The following is a 20,933-nucleotide window of genomic DNA, read 5'->3' as shown; positions in this document are numbered from 1 at the left end:
AGAGCCTGAATTCACGAACCATGAGATCATGACCTGAGCCGAAGTCGGCTGCTTAACCAAATGAGCCACCCAGTGCCCCTAAATGACTTTTTTTTTTTTTAGAGTTTATTCATTTATTTTGGGGGAGGGGGAGGGAGGGACAGAGAGAGCGAGAGAGGGAGGGAGGGAATGAGCAGGGGAGGGGCAGAGACAGAGACAGAGAGAGAATCCCAAGCTGACAGCAGAGAGCCCAATTCAGGGTTCAGTCTCATGAACTGTGAGATCACGACTGGAGCCAAAATGAAGAGATGGGCACTTACTCAACTGAGCCACCCAGGTGACCCTGGAGAATTTTTCTTTTTTTCTTTTCTCTTCTTTTTTCCCTGTGAGGGGTAGTAGAATATTCCTAGCTGCCCTAAAACTCTTCCACGTAAGCAACTGCTCTATATCTAAGGCTGGTCCTGGCATGCCTGTTAGCAAAACGATGGATTTTGAATCCCATACAACTATATATATGTATATGTATATGTATATGTATATGTATATGTATATATATATATATGTATATATGTATATATGTATGTGTGTGTGTGTGTATATATATATATATATTTGCTTTTTTATAAAGAGTTTATTTCCAAAGTATGAAATAAATTATGAAAGGTTTCTATTTTTCTATATAGTGAAATAAATGAGAATAAGAAAAACATATTTGGGAAGAATAACACTATGCTTTCATATATTCACGTTTATATAGCCAAAGAATAGCTTGGCATTTGCTTCCTTTAAAATTGAATTTGAGGGGCGCCTGGGTGGCTCAGTTGGTTAAGCGGCCGACTTCAGCTCAGGTCACGATCTCGCGGTCCGTGAGTTCGAGCCCCGCGTCGGGCTCTGTGCTGACAGCTCAGAGCCTGGAGCCTGTTTCAGATTCTGTGTCTCCCTCTCTCTCTGCCCCTCCCCTGTTCATGCTGTGTCTCTCTCTGTCTCAAAAATAAATAAACGTTAAAAAAATTTTTTTTTTAATTGAATTTGAGGGAAATTATAAAGCCTTCCTAATAGCCAGAATGACAGAAATTTCTTGAAGCATTTGGTATAACATTTAGGGGTCAATACGTTTATTATATATCAATGAATTTCAAATATCCAAAAAGATAAAAGAAAGGGAGCCATAAATTTCAAAGATGAAAAAAAAATGAGCTAACTATATTTTAATGAAAATTGCTGAGAAAAGCTGCCCCTCTTTTCTTAACAGTTTTGTATCTCTTTATGGTCCAAGATATATAATTGATAAAATTAATTGCTCAGGATATCCCTGAGCACACATATGTCTGCTGGTGCATTTCTATCAACTAAAATATTTAATATGTCACTTTTATTTTACTTATGAAATTATTCACACCTGACTTTCTTTCAGTGACATTCTAGAGATATCCTTTGAAAGTACATATAGAAGGCATCTTCCAGAAGTTCTAATGAAATGGTACCTTTATCTTAAAAGAACAACAATAAAATTGGTGAGGTCTCTCAGGCTGCTCACTATATAATGCCTCAAGGAATTCAGGATTAAGCAGTAAAATCTTAAGAAAATATGAGTCTTCTGAGGAAACAGTGAGATATACTAGATGACACATTTCACTCTTTCCCATGCCTAGAGTTCTTATTCTAGTTGAGTGTAAAAATAATTTTGATTACAAAGGTGATAAACCACCACAGGCATGGATTAAAGACAAGAAATCTTCTGAAGGAGAGCATACTTACTGGTTCGGGATTGTTTCGGGCATCTGATGGCTTCTGTGTGATCTAAACTCATCTGTCTTACAAACTGCCTATCAGCCCTTTTTCAGGACACTACTTTCTGCCCAGAGAACAGAATGCTCTAAATGAAGTCGGTTTTTAATCATTTTTTGCAAAGTAGTATTAACACAGTATGTCATTTATGAATGATTGGTCAGAAGAAACACTGTTGAGTACGTGTACAACTATTTTACATTTTGTGCTATAAACCAGCAACATCATCATATTCAATGAGAAGCAGTCTCTCTGGTTCCCAATATTATTCCAATGACTCTGAACGGCCAAGTCCTGAAGCTCCATGATAGTAAGAAAGTTAAAAGGCTCACCATCCTCTTCGTTCTGCCAGGCCTCTCCACAGAGAATCCGTCCTGACCATTCTCTCAATGAGCTTCTTCCATAACATGCCATCAGATGTCACTCGGTACCATTCCTTACATACAAGTTCAGCAGCACATAGTGATTTGGCATCCAGGTATGACAGAATGTTCTCCGCAATGTGATCCAAACCCCGAGCTGTTGGGTTTGGGGGAGGAGGTAAAGAAGAGAAGCATAGGTGGTGAATGGTTTTTTACAAAAGGTCCTTAAAAAAAGAACAGCATTTATTCTGTTCTGAAAGCATATCATTGTCCCTAGTGTGGTCCAGTTTCTTTTTCAAACAGAAACTTGGGTAAAATGAGTGTCAATAATTTTTCCATAAGGTTACAGAAATGAACAGTATTTTCCATCTTCCTTTAGATAAGGAAGTTAGAGCTAACAACTAGCAAACCCCCCAAGACATTAAAAATAAAAAGGATTCCAGAAAACAATTCACATCTATCTATATGGATTTCAGCACTAGGGGATGTTCTATGGATGGCATCTCAAAGTCTGTGATTCAGACCCCCCCAAATCTCTATATTAGGTCCATTTCTCATTCTGTTTCTATTACTGCTGCAGTTCCAAAGCTGTTCAGTAAAAGAAATATCCTTTAAATGTACTAGGGGAGAGGCACTAAGTCAGAATGTGCTGGGTTATAGAATTTTGGGCATGCAGAAAGAAGAGAAGAAGGAAATACAGATTGGTATGGGAACATCCCAAGAGGAAAAGAGAGAGGTATGTTTAAGTTCAAGTATCAGTTTAATTTCAAATGTTTAAAAAAACTGTATTTGAGAGTAGTTGCTGCTATAAAGCCTACATGACAGCTGACCAAAAGATGAAAAAAATCCCAGACCAATAAATAACTTGGTTAGAATTTCAGAGACCATTTTGTAGGATGTATAGAGGAAAACAATGGAAGTAGATCTTGGGCTTCCTAAACTGGATGGGCTTCCCAGTTAAAATACTCTACCACCCAAATCTGTACTGAGGCCTCAGAGAAATAGATACTATAAAACAGGATGATCACACGAATAAAGTTTTTGGCTATTGTTCTAATTCACAAATGAGACAAACACATTCACGGTTATTTCTTCTTCGGGTTACATATCAGAGGTGTGCTAAAGACTTAAATAGTGCAGAAGGATTCCTTCATACTCTGACCCCCTCAGGCACAAACTTAACCAAAAGGAAAGAGAATACCACATTTCATTTTGTGCCTTTCCCTTGAATCACACGAAGACACAATTGGACACCATTAGCAACAACCCAAACGTGCTTAAACATTATTCTAATTATAAAATTGTATGGATAGCAGTCACATTTTTCAGCAGATTTGGAGAAGAAAGCATTAAATGGATTTTGTTTGGCTGGCATCACATGTTCATATTTAAGCATAAGCAGATGGAGGCATCCATCACTTAATTCTTATTAAAGGAAAATGACTATAACCCAATTAAAGATATAATAATTAGTTCTTCGTGAAAAAAAAACAAAAAACAAAAAAACAGTGATGGTACAATTCCTGCACCTTTAAATTGAAACTTTCTATGCCGTCAGAAGTTTCCAAAATTCATTCCTGTGTTTTTAATGGCTGTCATCAAATTGTTCCTGATCTTCACTATATCCCTATAGTAAGTCTTTGGAAGTAATTTCACCTAACACTCTAAACAAACCCATTACATTAATGGATTATAGGCATTTTTTGAAGTAGTTTGGTTTACTAAATGTAGCCAGATGGTGTAGGTTTATAAGTTAAAATGGCCATAAAGCATTAGCCTGATGATTTAATATCTTATAAAGTGGTCAGCAGATACACACCAGGGATCAGGATTAGGCAAAGGATACACAGATCTAATCAACTCCTGCTCAATTCTTAGTGGTATATGCTTGAGATAGTAGCATGTCTCAGTAACTGGGGAGAGCACAGTAATGAGGTGCACACAGATTGTTCACACAATGAAAACTGTTTGCCTATGGCTAGAACAAAATCCAGTGAGGGAAGAGGGGGCAGAAGTCTATTCTACTTAACAAAAAATATAGATACAAATTTAGTTTTAAAATGGTTATTTCTAAGATATAAATAGGTATTTCTTTTGTTTTAAAGGGTGATTTAAATTCCAATTTTGGAAAAACAAACAAAAAAATTAATTGGCCAAGATGAAGCAAAGTAGTAATATGCCTTTTGGGGGAGGGCTGGCATATTTTTGAAGAGGACAGTTTGGCACAAGTATTAAAAACCTTGAAAATATTCATAATAATATTTCTGTTACTTCTTCCTAGGAAAAGACTAGTGAATAAGAATGTCTACCACAGCAAAGTTTACAATAGGAAAAATATTTTGAACTACCTAAGTGTCAAAAAAAGGGGTTAAATAATATGTGTTTTGGCCCCCATAAAGAATATATAATACTATAAATAATTACGTTTTATTTAAAAAAAATTTTTTTTAACGTTTATTTATTTTTGAGACAGAGAGAGACAGAGCATGAACGGGGAGGGTCAGAGAGAGGGAGACACAGAATCTGAAACAGGCTCCAGGCTCTGAGCTGTCAGCACAGAGCCCGACGCGGGGCTCGAACTCACGGACCGCGAGATCATGACCTGAGCCGAAGTCGGCCGCTTAACCGACTGAGCCACCCAGGCGCCCCAATAATTACGTTTTTTTTTTTTTTTTTTTTTTAATTTTTTTTTTTTTTTCAACGTTTTTTATTTATTTTTGGGACAGAGAGAGACAGAGCATGAATGGGGGAGGGGCAGAGAGAGAGGGAGACACAGAATCGGAAACAGGCTCCAGGCTCCGAGCCATCAGCCCAGAGCCTGACGCGGGGCTCGAACTCACGGACCGTGAGATCGTGACCTGGCTGAAGTCGGACGCTTAACCGACTGCGCCACCCAGGTGCCCCCCCAATAATTACGTTTTAAAAGAACACTCAGGAAAATACATTAAGAGAACACAGTAAGAAAAAAAATGTTACAAACGTTTTAGAAGGAAATATACACACCTAGAAAAAACAGTAAGGCTACATGCCAAAATATTAATAGCATATTAGCAGCTCTCTCTGAATGGTGGTGTTCTGGGAAATTTTATTTTTATATTTTAAATGGTTTTGAATTTTCTAAATTTCCTATAACTTCTATAATCAGGAAACAATTGAAAAAAATAAAAACATGATATAATAATATTTTAGAGATTCACTCATCTTTTGTACTATATGTTCTTTTATAGCTTTTTTAAAAAATGTTTTTATTTATTTTTGAGAGAGACAGAGCAAATGGGAGAGGGGCAGAAAGAGAGAGGAAGACACAGAATCTGAAGCAGGCTCCAGGCTCTGAGCCGTCAGCACAGAGCCTAATGCAGGGCTTGAACTCATGAGTTGTGAGATCATGACCTGAACTGAAGTCGGATGCTCAACCAACTAAGCCACTCAGGGCCCCGATACTGTATGTTCTTTTAAAATAAACTTTTAACACAGAGGACAACCTTGTATTTCCTCGAGATAGCATTTCCTCCAAATACTGATGTCTACAAAGTATCCTAGGATCACCATCAAGCATTCAGTAAAACCACCACATCATCTTCCACAAAAAATGTATTTTAAGTGTGTGAGCTTGTGCATGTGTGTATTCAAACATATATTTAGCTTATGATAAATGTTTGGTTATTGAGAACAGTGAGGTTGCAAAGCCTGGTGTTTACAAATTATTGTCACAAGGCTCCTGAGATATCTTTCTTTACAAAATACTCACTTAAAAATTCAGTCCCATAATTTAAATTATTCTGTTGACAAATTCCCATAGAAATCCAAATCCAAGTACATAAGTTAACATATCTTGAAGCTAAGACACATTATCAAGGTAGCACCTCACAAAAAATTTTATCTGTACCTCTCAGTGGGTAAGAACAGGGTGACTAGAAGGTAGGAGATCCAGAGAAGACTGGGGAAAGAAGGGTCTCTATTTCCAGAGTTTGATGTTTTGGGTATTTATACCCCAAGAAGGTAACATTAAAGAACTCAGTTTATAAAAATCAAGCCAATGAAGACTTTTAAAAAGAAAGACGAAGATCTAGTTCCATTACCATTGTCACATATCTTCTAGGCAAATTAATGGCTCACAAACACCCGGAGACATACCTGGCAGAGCAGTTATGAAATCCCTCTGCAGCATAGGTTTAAGATATGAGTTTATGTGTCCATGTTGGTAATGACACATTTGGGATATAAGATGTTCTACAAATTCCACTTGATCGGACTCTGACCACTGCTCAAAATATTTGACACACAGCTCCTTTTCCTTCTCATAGCTTGCTGAGAGTTTTCGTTGCTTGGGCACAATCATACTGGAAGTGCCATTGGCAAGTTTCGTCTGTAGAAGGGGTGGATTAAAAGAAACATGAAACAGTAAGTACTGAAAATGAGGGAAATATATAATTTTCTGGTCTGGCATGCTATTTATGTCTATATGATGGAGCTCACTCTGTTACTCTATTAGTAATTGGATGCTTGTGAATAGCAGTTACATAGAAAGCCACACAAAGACCACAGTAAGTTGGTAAATCAGAAATAGTGTTGGATGACTAGACATTCATGTCTAAAAGTTCACAGGAAGATATTATTTGGAGATACACAGATGAAAACTGAAAGCTGAAGGCATATTAAGTTATTATTACTAGCAAGCAAAAAAGCTAATTTGCTCTTTTTTTTTTGTATATACCAGTTACTGGACATTTACAGAATTACTTACTTACAACTTATTTTTTACCAATCAAATAAGAAACCTTCCACGCAAAGAAAGGCCAATGAATAATCTGAAACTCTAGTACCTTGGAGATAAAGCTTAAATATAATATGTATATGTTCAACCTACCCTTTTCCTTCTAAAAAGGAAATCAAACTTACATGCCATACAGTCTTTCTATTAATTAGTTAGTTCATTGAGAAAATATCAACCAAGCATCTACGATGTGTCAAACACTGTCCTAGGTGCTAGGAATACAACACTGAACCAAAATAACAGTGTCTGTTATCAGGAACTTGTAGTATGTACAGCAAGATAAAAACATAACCAAATACTGGAAAATACAATGTGCATAGTGCTATTAAGAAAAGTAAGGGGATATGGGGCGCCTGGGTGGACCAGCTGGTTGAGTATCCAACTCTTGATTTCAGTTCAGGTCATGATCCCAGGGTTGTGGAACCGAGCCCTGCATTGGGTTCCATGCTCAGTGTGGAGCCTGTTTCAAGATTCTCTCTCTCTCTTCCTCTGCCCCTCTCCCCCACTCTCACTCTCATTCTCTCAAATAAAAGATTAAAAACTTAAAAAAAAAATAAGGGGATAGAAAAAAAAAGTATACGTTATTGTACTAGGCAAAATTCTAAGATGGCTCCCCCCAAGATTCTGGGCCTTAGGTGTGTGTACGTATATATATATATATATATATATATACGTACACACACCTTCTCTCAGCTATTCAAACAAACACATAGGCACTGCTTTAATTAAGGTGCCAAATCAGCTGACCTTAAGATAGGGAGATTACTGGAGTGGGTTTGACCTATCAAATGAGCTCTTTAAAAGCAGAGAGCTTTCTCCAATTGGTTACTGAAGAAGAAGGGGACCACATGGCAAAGGATGTGGTCAGCCTCTGCGAGTTGAGAGAGCTCCCAGATGACAGCCAGTAAGGAAATGGGTACCTCAATACTACAAAGGCAAGGATCTGAATTCTGCTGACAACAATGAGCTGAGAAGAGGATTTCCCCCCAGAGCCTCCAGATGAGAACGCAGCCTGGTCAGCACCTTCATTTCAGCCTTGTGACACTCTGAACAGAGGACGTGGCCATGCTATGCCAGACTTCTGACCTAGAAAATTGTAAGCTAATGAATGGGTGTTATTTTATCCTGGTAGCTTGTTATGCAGCAATTAAAAAAACACAAAAAACTAATATAATTATTTAAGCCTAAGGGGTCAGAGATAGTTTCCCTAAAGAGATGACTTCTGACCTGAGACATGAAGGAAATGAGGAAATTAGACATTTTGTTACATGGGGGAAGAATGGTCTAGGGCAAAGGGAATTTGAGGGCAAAGGTCCTGGGTGGCACAGTCTGTCTGGCATTTTTTTTTTTTAAACGTTTATTTATTTTTGAGACAGAGAGAGACAGAGCATGAACAGGGGAGGGGCAGAGAGAGAGGGAGACACAGAATCTGAAACAGGCTCCAGGCTCTGAGCTGTCAGCACAGAGCCCGACGCGGGGCTCGAACTCACAGACCGCGAGATCATGACCTGAGCTGAAGTCGGACGCTCAACCGACTGAGCCACCCAGGCGCCCCTGTCTGGCATTTTTAAGGCACACCAAAAAGGCCCAGGTGGTTTGAACCAAGGGAACAAGGAGAAGTAAGCCGGAGTAGTTCAAGCCAGTTCATCCAGGTCATTTAGGTGGGAGCAGCCAATCTCCAAGACGGCCTGAAACAATTCCATCTCTCCCTGAACATTGAATGCTGTTCCTTCCATCAAAAGGCAGAGTTTGTCTTAGCCTTTGAATCTGGGCTTTGGCTAACAAAGTGTGGAGAAAGTGACATTCAGCTTCTGCTTACTTCTTAGAGTCTTGAGCTACCCAGTAAGAAATTCAGGCTACCGTGCTGGAAAGGGAACTCAGGAAGATGAGCAGCTATGTAGAGAGAGAGAGAGAGAGAGAGAGAGAGAGACAGAGAGAGAGATCACATAGACAAGCACCTAGAAGCCCTAGAGTGACATGATCTGACTTCTTTTAAATGGAGCATGGCTATGTGAACAACAAGACTGTAGGGGACATGAATAGAAATAAGGAGACTGATTAAAAGACTACTTCGAAGTAGTCCATGGAAGAGAACAATCTTTTGGACTAGGGCTGTAGAGGTAATGAGAAATAATTGGGACTCAACGTATACTTTGAAAGCTAAGCAAACTGAACTTGCTGACAGACTGGACATGGGGTATGAGAAAAGAAAGAAGACAAGGATCATATGCAAGTTTGAAGCTGGGGACACTTTTCAAAGTACTTTGATAGATCTTCGGCACATTTGCCTGAGGCAATTCCGATTTGGCAGGAAGGCCAATGTTACTATGGAGCTCATACCTGCCTAGACATATTGAACGTGCTATAAAACTATCAAATTTGGAAAATCAACTTCTGCTATTCAAGGCACAGGCTGGCTTAATTTCTAAATGTTAAATCCTACATGCAGGTTTCTGTACAAATGATCCACGAAACACAATTCAAAGTGTATGGTCAAGAATGACATTAGCCATTCTGTTTACACGAAAGAGCTGACACCTGTAAGCAGCAGGCTCTGGTATACAGAGTTGGGTGTTTTCTAGCGTAAGTGCCACTGTGGTCTATGATATAGACTAAAAATGATTAATAAGAACCTTGTTGGACACAGGCCTTGGGGGACTTCAGAGCTATTTTGGGGTAGGTTATTTGTTTGCATTTCAGAAAAGAAAAATTTGTGAAATATGGAGTAAGATTTAGTGAGCTAATGAATAGGTGGGTGTACAAGCTTCACCAACACCACTTCTCAACAACCCAAACCTCCCCCTCCATCATCTTTTATAAATTTGTCTTTTTGTCTTTTAAAAGGTGGAAATGGGTTGGAGTTGGATGCTACCCTAGGTTATTGTTTTCTTGCTAAAGACCAGAAATGCCAGGAACAGAGAACAATAATCGGCATGGTAATGAAATGATTCTATTTATAATCTTCAACAAACCAGATGTTTCTAGAATCACAGGGAGTCATGCTTTGATCAGTGGCTATCAGACTATTAACAGATAAAAATGCCTAAGGATTTCACAAATTTGGTTATCCCACTGCAGGAGCTAAAGTTCAGTCAGGACTTCCTTGTATTTTCAATGATCCAATCATAAATAGGACCTAAAACATTTGGCTATTAGAAATGAAGTATAAACTGATAGTTCATGTATGTACCAACTGTCTGGGCTACTCCAGCTGGTACTACATTTTAGTCACAACTTCCAAAACAGAGTATTTCCTTGTGAGGTAGGAAAACACACACTTTAGACCCATTATTGCTTTGAATGAGTTGCTTACTCTTAACCTCTACACCACACTGTATTTTTTAAGAGTTGTGGTCCTACAGTAGTACAAAGACCTGGTTTCAAACTCTAGGTCCACGATTTACTAGCTGTGTGTCATGGAATAAACAACTTGATTTTTTTTTTTTTTTTGAGTCTCTGTTTCCCTCATCTTGCCAAATGGGGATAATTACACAATATATTCCACTGGGTTTTTGTGAGGATCAAATAAAATAATCTAAGAAAAGCATGCTTAGTTTACTACCTGGCACACAGTAAAGTGCTCAATAAATCAACACTCCTAATGAACTTATGACACTGCTGGAATTGGACTTTCCCTCTTCTTTTGAAAATACATACTTCTGGGGCACCTGGGTAGCTCAGGCAGTTAAGCATCTGACTCTTGATTGTGGCTCAGGTCATGATCTCACAGTTTAGATTTGATCCCCATGTCAGGCTCCATGCTGATAGTGCAGAGCCTGCTTGGGATTCTCTCCCTTTCTCTCTCTGTCCCTACCCCACTCGTGCTTTCTCTCTCTCAAAATATATAAACTTAAAAGAAAATCCTTATTTCTTTCTCACTATGTAATATGTATTTTTCTATTTTAATTTTTCATTACAGTATAATATACATAAAAGTGTATAATTTTGGAGCACCTGGGTGGCTCATTCAGTTGGGCATCCAACTTCTGCTCAGGTCATGATCTCACAGTACACGAGTTCAAGCCCTGCACTGGGCTCTGTGCTGACAGCTAAGAGCCTGGAGCCTGCTTCAGATTCTGTGTCTCCCCCTCACTCTGCCCCTCCCCTGCTCGTGCTCTCTCTCAGAAATAAACATTAAAAACAATTTTTTTTTAAAGTGCATAATCTTAAGACAAATATATGACTTCACTTGTATGAGGACTTTAAGAGACAAAACAGATGAACATAAGGGAAGGGAAACAAAAATAATATAAAAATGGGGAGGGGGACAAAACATAAAAGACTCTTAAATATGGAGAACAAACAGAGGCTTACGGGAGGCGTTGTGGGAGGGGGGATGGGCTAAATGGGTAAGGGGCATTAAGGAATCTACTCCTGAAATCATTGTTGCACTATATGCTAATTTGGATGTAAATTTAAAAAAAAATAAAATTAAAAAATGTGCATAATCTTAAATGTATAGCTTGATGAATTTTCAGAATGTGAACACACCCATGTAACCAGCACCTAGATCAAGAAACAGATTACCAGGAGCCTTATAAGCCCTGCCTTGACTCCTTTTTTTGGGTTGCCAGCCCTGCTAAGGGTAAGCACTATACTCATTTCTTTTTTTGGAAAAATACTTTTTAAAACTGTTTGCCTGGGACACCTGGGTGGCTCAGTTGGTTGAAATAAAATATTTTCATTTATAAAGAATAAATAAATGAATAAAACTGTCTGCCTATACAATTTACAGTAGCATTAAAAAATATAATACTTAGGAATAAACGTAACAACATATGTGTTAATACCTGTAAAACTGAAAACAACAAAACAGTGCTGAGGGAAACTTAAAAAAAAATTTTTAACGTTTATTTATTTTTGCATGCGAGAGACACACAGAGCACAAGCAGGGGAGGGGAAAGACAGGGAGACACAGAATCCAAAGCAGGCTCCAGGCTCTGAGCTGTCAGCACAGAGCTTGATATGGGGCTTGAACCCATTAGCTGTGAGATCATGACCTGAGCCAAAGTTGGATGCTTAATGGACTGAACCACCCAGGTGCCCTGGGTGCTGAGGGAAATTTTATAAGACCTAAATAAATGGAGAGATATATTATGTTCACAAATGGGACTCAATATGGTTAAGATGTTCATTCCTTCCAATCGATCCATTGATAAGAGTCAATGCAATATCAATGAAATCCCAGCAAGCAAACTGACAACGTGACTCTAAAATTTAAATGGAAACACAAAGGACCTAAACTTCAGCCAAGTGATTCTGCAAAACAGAAACAAAGATGGAGGATTCACAGCACTGAATTTCGAGACTTAAATAAAGCAATAGTAATCAAGATAGTGTGACTTTGGTGTAAGGACAAGCATGTAGATCAATGAAACAGAATATAGACTCAACGAAGAGACTTACATATGGCCAGTTGATTTTTGAGAAAGGTGCCAAGATAACTTAATAAGGAAAAAATAGACTTTTCAAAAGATGATGATGAAACATCTGGATATCCATGTAGAGACAATGGACTTTGTTCTTTACTTTCAACCATATCTGAAAGTTAACTTACATGGATTTTGGATTTATATGTAGGAGCTAAGACAATGTCTAGAAGCAAACACAGGAGAAAATCTTGGTACTCTTGAGACAGGTAAACATTTCATACATAGGACACAAAAGCACAAACTTTTTTTTTTTTTTTTTAAGTTTATTTATTTGGGCGGGAGAAAGCGAGAGTGAGAGCAAGCAAGCAGGGGAGGGGCAGAGAATCCCAAGCAGGCTCCACACAGTGCAGAGCCTGACATGGCTCAACCCCACAAACCGAGAGATCACCACCTGAGCCGAAATCAAGAGTCAGACACTTAATTGACTGAGCCACCCAGGCACTCCTACAAACTATTTCTTAAGGAAAACATAGATAAATTAGCATGTGCCAAAAATTTAAACTTCTGGTTTCTAAAAGAAACAGTTAACAAAATAAAAACACGAATCACAAATTGGGAGAAAATATTTGCAATATACACTTTTGACAAAGGACTTGTATTCAGAATATATAAAGAACTCTTAGAACTTGATAATAACAAATAATTCTTTTTTTTTTTAATGGGCCGAAGATTTGAATAGACACTTCACAAAAAAAGAATCATGGATGGCCAATAAGCCCATGGAAAGATGTTCAGAATCATCAGTCACTAGGGAAATGCAAATTAAAATCACAATGAGATACTACTACACAATTATGACAATGGCTAAAATTAAAAAGACTGATCATAGCACATATGGGCAAAAATGAGGAGCAAATGAGCCTCTCATACTTTGCTGGCAGTAATGGTTAAAGGTACAACTACTTTAGAACACACAGCACAGTTTCTATATAACTGAACTTATATTTATCATATGACCCACTTCTAGGCATTTACCTCCTCTGCAAAATGAAAACATATTTCATAATAGTCCCAAGCTAAAAAAAAAATCTCAATGTCCATCAAGAGTTAAGCAAACTGAGATATATCTGTAAAATGGAACAGTACTGGGCAATAAAAGGAATGAACTACAGATACACAAAATCTCATGTATGAATCTCAAAAACATGCTGAACAAAAGAAGCCAGGCACAAAAACTCATACTTTACAACTCTACTTATATGAAACTCTAGGAACAACTACTCTAATTTATAATGATAGAAACAGGTAAGTGATGGACTGGGGCTGGATGTGGGCATGGGGTTGATTGAGTAAGGGCACAAGGGAAGGTTGTGGGGCAATGAATATGTTCTACAGCTTGACTGTTACACAGCTGTATGTGTACTTCTGCTAAAATTCATCAAACTTGTGTACTTAAAATGGGTGTATTTTATTGAATGTAAATTAAATTTTAATAAAATTGAAACTTCTAAGGATAGAGTACTCCCAAATATAAATGTCATTGTAATATTAATTTCATCTGTAACAAAGATATTACATTTGTAGAGAGCTCAGAGGTCTTTGTTATCAAGCCTTTTCCCTCTATCATTCTCCCATACAGATTTTTCTACTAATGGCTAAAGCAAAAGTAGCAAAATTTCAATTTGAGAACCTCTGAAAATCCACAAGGGCACAGTGAAAAGGTTCAATTATTAAAAAATCAAAAGGTTGTATATTAGAGTGTATGGGAGAAAGGGTAATGGTTACTGGTGGCAATAGAATTGATTTGGCTTTCCCAACAAAAGCTTGATGACTCAACCACTGCTGTTCAAATGTCTAGGAAAGCTGACAAACAACCTCAGTTTAATGGTGACACTAACTTTCTGCCACCCCTGCACATCTCTTCTTCTGCTTTTCTGTTTACAATGAACAGTTAGCTCCAAAAGAAAGAAAGGAAGAAGCTGTCAGGTGACAAGCACATAAATGAAAGGACTTAAGTATTTATATGACTGTCCTCAGCTTAGTCCTCAAAGGCTAAAGCCAACATTTTCCCCCCCCTGAAAACATATTACAAGCACCACTTTCAAAATTACCATGAATTTCTTTGAAGCTGCTGCCTGGGCCAGGAGGGAGAAATATACACTTGCAGACATCAACCAGCCTAACTACAACCACTGCAATATCGAGTGAGCTGACTTTGCTAATTGTAATGTGTAGAGGTTGGAAGACACAGCATGGACTGGCTGAATTTGATGATGAGATGATAGATGTTTCCAGTTGGCATGTAAACTCTGCTTTAGCCGCAGGAAGGGTGTGGTAAGTAGAGAAAGAAAAACGTTTTAGACACAGGACACCATTGGGAATTGGGGGTGCAAGGACTAGATAAAGAGTAATATTTATGACTAGAGAGAGGCAAATGATATTTAAGGATTCTTTCTGGCCTTAGGAAGGGCTTTGGGGGTGTGTGTGAAATAGTTAATGGGGATTAAGGAGTACACTTGCTGTGGGGTGCCTGTGTGACACAGTTGGTTCTGACTTTGGCTCAGGTCATGATCTCATGGTTCGTTGAGTCTGAGCCCCTCATTGCGCTCTCTGCTGTCAGTGAGGAGCCTGCCTCAGATCCTCTGTCCTCCCTTCTCTCTGCCCTTCCCCCGCTGGTGCGTGTGTGCACAGGCTCTCTCTTTCTTTTAAATATAAATACACATTTTTAAAAAATTAAAAAAAAAAAAGGAGTGCACTTGCCATGATAAACACCAGGTGATTTTTTAAAAAAGGGCTCTGAGGAAAGACTAGCATTGAAACCCATGGTAGAGGAAGAGGGATTTAATGATTAAGATGATGAATGAGTCTAAGAATAAAATGGGCAAGGATTGTGCTGGGGATAGGGCTATAGCTTAGGAGGGATAGGACAAGAACTGTGACTAAGGCTGGGACTTCAGAGTTATCAATCAACCAACAACCATTTATTGAATAACTATTCTGTGCTAGGCACTTTTCTAAGTGCTAGAGAAATTGTAGTGAACAGGCACAGTTTATCTTCTCTAGGGAGGAGTGGAATGAGAATATATAATAAATGTTAATTTCAGAAACCAATAAATATTGTCAAGAAAATGAAATAATTGTTAACATAAAACAGGGAGGGAATAGTACAGTCTACTGTAACTGAGGTGGTCATGAAATGATGCAGAAGGAGGTAACATCTGAGCTAAGAGCTGAATAATGAGGGTCAGTCTTGTGAAGATCTGGGAAAAGACCCCCAAACAAGAAGTCAAAGGTGTGTTCAAGTGAAAGACAGAAAGAAGGCTAGTATGGCTGGGGCACAGTGAATGTTGGGGAAAGTATTGGGAAATGAGTTAGCGAGGTGGCCTGAGGCCATATCACATTAGGCTTTCTGTAAGTAAGGAGTCTGGATTTTATCCTAAGTGTCAAGGAGAACCTCTGCTGGTTCTGAAGTAGTCAAATATGACAGCATCTGATTTATCCTTTAGAAATATTTATACCAGCTGCCATGTAGAGAATGGTGAGGGGATAACAGGAGCAAGGTGCATGAACAGAGGAAGGCCAACTAGAAGGCTGATAAAATGATCCAGGCAAGAGGTGATCATGGCTAAGATTACAACAGGCAGATTAGCAAGTACTTGGAAGAAAGGTATTTTATCCTCACAAGAAAGGAAGGAGAACCTGTTGAAAATTGTACATTTGGGGTATAATACACATTTACTTCAGTAATAGTAACTCACTTTTTCAACAGGGCTGATCCTTCAAATATTTAACCTGGTATATTAACCTGGAAGGGGACAGAACCAGGGTTCTTGATCCTGTGGCCAGAAGAAACAAGGTAAAACATTCAAGAGTTCCGAGGGGGGGAAAGGGAGAATTTTTTTAAAAAATTTTTAATTGTTTATTTGAGAGAATGTGAGTGGGGGAGGGGCAGAGAGAGGAGGAGGAGGGAGGGAGGGAGAGAGAGAGAGAGAGAGACAGAGACTCTCAAGCAGGTTCTGTACTGTCTATGCAGAGCCTGATGAGGGGCTCAAACTCCCAAACTGTGAGATCATGACCTGAGCCGAAATCAAGAGCTGGATGTTCAACACACTGAACCACCCAGGCATCCCAAAAAGGGAGGACGGAGGATTTTTTAAAGGTCTATACTATACTCTCTATTGGCTGTTGCCAGGTTTAGTTAAATAAGAATCCAAAGGCAATAACTTTAAAGTTTTTTCTTACTGTTTTCCCTTGATTTCTTTGGAAAAATATCTCTTACATAAGTTCAACATAGCCTTGGTTGAATTAAGAGGAAATGGTATCGTCTGAATTTTGATTAGGACTGAAAGAGGTAAGTAAACACACATAGGGATGAGGACATGGTGATGGTAGGGGATCCAGAACAGCTCTAGAGCTCCTAAAGAGCTAGACAGAAACAAAAGAGGAACCCAGAAGGGTAAGGGCCCACTGGCATTGGGGCATCTTTTATTTAACAGAGGATTTCAAGAGAAACTGAAAGAATCTGGCCATAAATTGAACATGCAGAATGAGAGGTACTGAGTGTTCAAAAGTGGGATCATAGATTTTATCATTCTAGTTTTCAGTTCTTAAAAAACCTTTATAACTTTCAGTGACCAAAAAAGTAGTCTATTGTCCCATTTCTCTTGGGGTGGGGGTGAGGGGGCGTGAGAGTGCAAATGAAAAGAAACCGGTGGCTCCACATATAAACAGAATGGGACATACATTTCAACAGAAGTAAACATCACATTTCTCGGTGGGATTATTGCATTAATATTTTAACAGTCTCTACTAAATATGATTACATATTAGGTGAACTCATAAATATGTCAGATCTGATTAGTGAACATGGAAGACAGGAAGGGGCAGATTTGTCAGCAGAAGGAAAGTTCACATTATGAATCTGACTTGTTTCTAATAACCAACAAGAAAAAGCTCGCAATCACTTCAATTCTTTCAAATAAAACTCGCTAGAAATGAACTCACAAAGGTCCCAGTACATATGATTATTTATAGACTGGACACCTGCCAATTTTCTATTTACTAATTATAGGAAAAGCCATATAAAAAATTCACCAAAATCAAAACAAAGCCATTTTTGATTATTTCCAGGTTTCCAGGGTAGTTAAAGAGATCAGATAGTCACTTAGCATTGTTAGGTTTCAAAACCAGGGCTCTTGTTTCTGCAGTGGCTTCCCTCATGCAACTTCATAGCTTCCAGGGCAATAGGTTCTTTTGTTCTAAACCAAGAAACTCACAGCAGTTTAATTTACTGCTGCATTATTATAGCTACTAACTACACACACCTCCAAGGCTGGTAAACCCACTGATGTAGGCAGTGCCACCTTAAAAGGATTTTTGGATGGGTCTTAGTGATGGGGGGAAGAAAAGGACATAATGTTTAATTATAAGAAATGATTGAAATAGGCACAGACATACCCCGGGTGCCTCTGCACTGCAGCAAGCTCTAAACTTGTTATCGTTAATGGTTTAAATTTCACTGTGCTAATCATTTCAGGACACAAGCCTTTCTTGATAATCTAATGAATTATTCCAACATCCTTCAGCAAAAAAAAAATCCTCCATGACAGCACTAATTACAAGACGTTTTCCCAGAGCTTATGTAAAATATGACAGAGCAGCAGCTTAGGGAATTGCAGAAAACTGCTTCTAATTTCCACTGAGAAACTGACAAACACCTCTCTTTCATCTCTCCCAGCTCTCAAGTAAGATTTAACTTTCTCATTTAGTTAATTACCGAGTGAGGATCATCATTTCCCCGGATCGGAGCGGCACAGAGCCTTTATCGTGTTAACTTGTGAACTTGATCGATGGCTGCTGCTAAAACTTAATAACTTCACCCCCTGGCAAATTGTAAGATAAATATAATAGGAGAAACTCTGACAGTAAAAACCTGCCAGAAATGAGCGCTGTGTTTATGTTTCTTTGCAGGCAGCAAAAAAACAACCGACAGCTTATTACTGGTTGCGTGTTACTTATATTTAAAAGACTCCAGGCAGTTAACTTTCTACGTACTGTTAAAACTTTGCTCACAAGATGGGGGAAAATGGGAAAAAGCACCAATAATGCAGACTTGGAGAAGTGAGGAAATAAGAAACACAAACAAGGAGAAAGGCAAGGCAAGGGAGCAAATACACTGTGTAAATTCTTTTAAAATGTCATGTTTATCGTATAAAATGTCCAACCTGCATAAATAGGCACAAAATCCTTAAAAAAAAAAAAAAGAATTCAGGAATTCTAAGGCACTATATGAACTATATCTAGGAGCAAAGCAAGAGAATTTTGCTCACTCACATTTTTTCAATGACCATAAGTCCTGGCCTGAAGAATTCAATTAATTGTATAATTCCTAGATCTCTTTTCAAAAACCCCTGCAGCTAGAAAACCATTCACTAACTATACCATTTAACCCTTTCTTAAATGATCACACTATAGGTAGGAAAGGGATAACTTTGTCTCGAACACTTACTTCATCTAATCTTACACTCACCTTCTACACCTAAGCTAGCTAGCAAGAAGGACATAGTCTGGAAGTTTTTTTGGTCAAACTTGAATCTGTACTTGGAATTTTAACATTTAACTGTAACAGAGTTGGTATCACAGCCTAGTATAACATGAATTTTATGCCTTTTATAACCAACAGTACCAAGGGCAATAAAGAAGGTACAATAATGAGGTGTAACAATAATAGAATGGCTGTTCACCAATGCCAGTTCCCTCTATCCCCCAAGACTGATAACAGGGCTGAAAACAAATCTATGTACAAATTGCCAAGTCTGTCACATTGACCACCCTCAGTGTATAGAAGATTAAGAAAAAAACAAAATAGGAACTAAATTTTGGGGAAGCAGAGAAAGGAAGAAAAGGTCTTATAGGACTTAGAGGTTGAGCCTAACTTGTAAGACTATATTTAACATCCATTGTGTGCTATGATAGTGCCAATAGCTGAAAGCTTCCTGCTGTAGTCCAAAGGGCCACCATTTTGAAAGTTAAAAGAATTTGGAAAACTAAACATCAAAAAACAAACCAGATTCATACTCGCTAGAGGGTCAAATCTGATTCTTCCATTTTGTTTTGTTTTAATTTTCAATAAATAAGGACCTAGTGGGGTCAAGCAGAGAAAGACTAATTTGTTTTTTAAAAAACACTGGGGTGCTTGGGCGGCTCAAGTCGGATAAGCATCTGACTTCAGCTCAGGTCATGATCTCGTGGTTTGTGAGTTCAAGCCCCATGTCAGGCTCTGTGCTGACAGCTCAGAGCCTGGAGCCTGCTTCAGATTCTGTGTCTCCCTCTCTCTCTGCCCCTCCCCTGCTCATGCTCTGTCTCTCTCTCTCTCTGTCCCTCAATAATAAATAAACGTTAAAAATTTTTTTAAATCATTTATAATAGATACACTTTAGACAATGTGAAAAATATAGAAGCACAAAGAACATAAAAACTGCCCATAATTTCCACCATCAATAAATAATTTTCACATTTTGGTGGGTAAATATGTTTCTGGTCTTTAAAAAATATATACTAGTCAATTATTTGATGTATAGGGGAGGGGGATGTTTCTGTGCCATCTAGAGGACTTTTTTGTCTGTAACATCGAATTAATCAGAGCTGGGAAAACTTCTCTCCTTTGCCTCAGACAAGTCAAGATCTGATCCTGGAGGATATGGAATTACAGATCACTGTGACTGTGGACAGGAGGAGAGAGAAGAGGAAGAAGAAGAGGGAAAAGGAGACAGGAGAGGAGAAGGTTGGAGCAAAGGAAGAGGGGGAAGGAGAGGAGAGAGAAAGAGAAGGGGAAGAGGGAGGAGAGGAGAAAAGGGAGAGGAATGACCAAAGTGTCTGCGGGCAGGGGAGAGACAGGGAGCACTTGAGAGGGGGTAGGTGAGAGACCTGAAAAGAGTGAGGAGAGATAAGCAGGGGTAGGGGGAGATGGGAAGGGAGAGAAAGATAAGGCACAGAAGAGATTGGGGGTGGGGTTGTAAGTAGAGTAGGGGTGAGGTGGAGAGAGATGAAGGGGACAAGAACAAATGCAATAGGGACCCAGCATTACCAAGCTCACCTTCAATATGCTCGTTGGACAAACAGGTCCTCTCCCACACAATAAACAATAAACATCAAGAAGGAGAGGAGATGGAAAACCATTTTCTGAAACCACTACTTAATGTTTCAGGCAGAGTAATAAAGTTTAATTGTCTGGAATCTGGTTGCTCTTTCTGTAAACTTCCTCAGATAGAGGTTGCTCATCGGGATGTTAAATAATGCTAATATTGCCAAAATAAAATTTCTGTGATGGAGAAAGTTTAAACTAAGAGTCTTCTCCCCAACTTCCCCCTCACATCCTCCCTTTATTTTAGCAGCAGAAAGTTTACGTTCTACCATAAATAACAGGGAAGGACGGGGGTATTGGCTGCCAAAGGAAAACAGACACCCACTTAAAGCACAATTAAAAGTACATGGGAGAAATACAGTCAGTTTTAAATAAAGAAAGAAAAAAACTACCCCCCCCTCCTCTTTGTGCTCTAATCCTTACATTTTTGTGTCCAATAAAAAGGTCTCCATGATTTGGTAAAACTTGCTCCTGAAGAACGCTTTTGAGAAGGTATATCTAAAACCTGGATTAGG

At 38.6% G+C, this 20,933-nt stretch overlaps 1 protein-coding gene across 6 annotated transcripts in view; it reads right to left on the bottom strand.

Moving 5' to 3' along the window:
• BTRC (beta-transducin repeat containing E3 ubiquitin protein ligase) overlaps positions 1-20,933 on the bottom strand; it is a 183,115-nt gene that overhangs the window by 25,393 nt on the left and 136,789 nt on the right. For all 6 annotated transcript variants that reach the window (XM_019459202.2, XM_019459199.2, XM_019459198.2 and 3 more), the window contains 2 exons: positions 6,264-6,495; positions 2,100-2,286 (listed from right to left, as the gene is read on the bottom strand). In XM_019459202.2, coding sequence (XP_019314747.1) covers positions 2,100-2,286; positions 6,264-6,495 — 419 coding nt within the window. The remainder of the gene's footprint in view (positions 1-2,099; positions 2,287-6,263; positions 6,496-20,933) is intronic.

This window comes from Panthera pardus, unplaced genomic scaffold, assembly GCF_024362965.1.
Source record: "Panthera pardus isolate Hobbes unplaced genomic scaffold, ASM2436296v1 HiC_scaffold_22, whole genome shotgun sequence".
NCBI classification, from domain to species: domain Eukaryota; kingdom Metazoa; phylum Chordata; class Mammalia; order Carnivora; family Felidae; genus Panthera; species Panthera pardus.
Note: the sequence above shows the minus strand (reverse complement) of the source record. Positions and strands in the feature narration are given on the sequence as shown.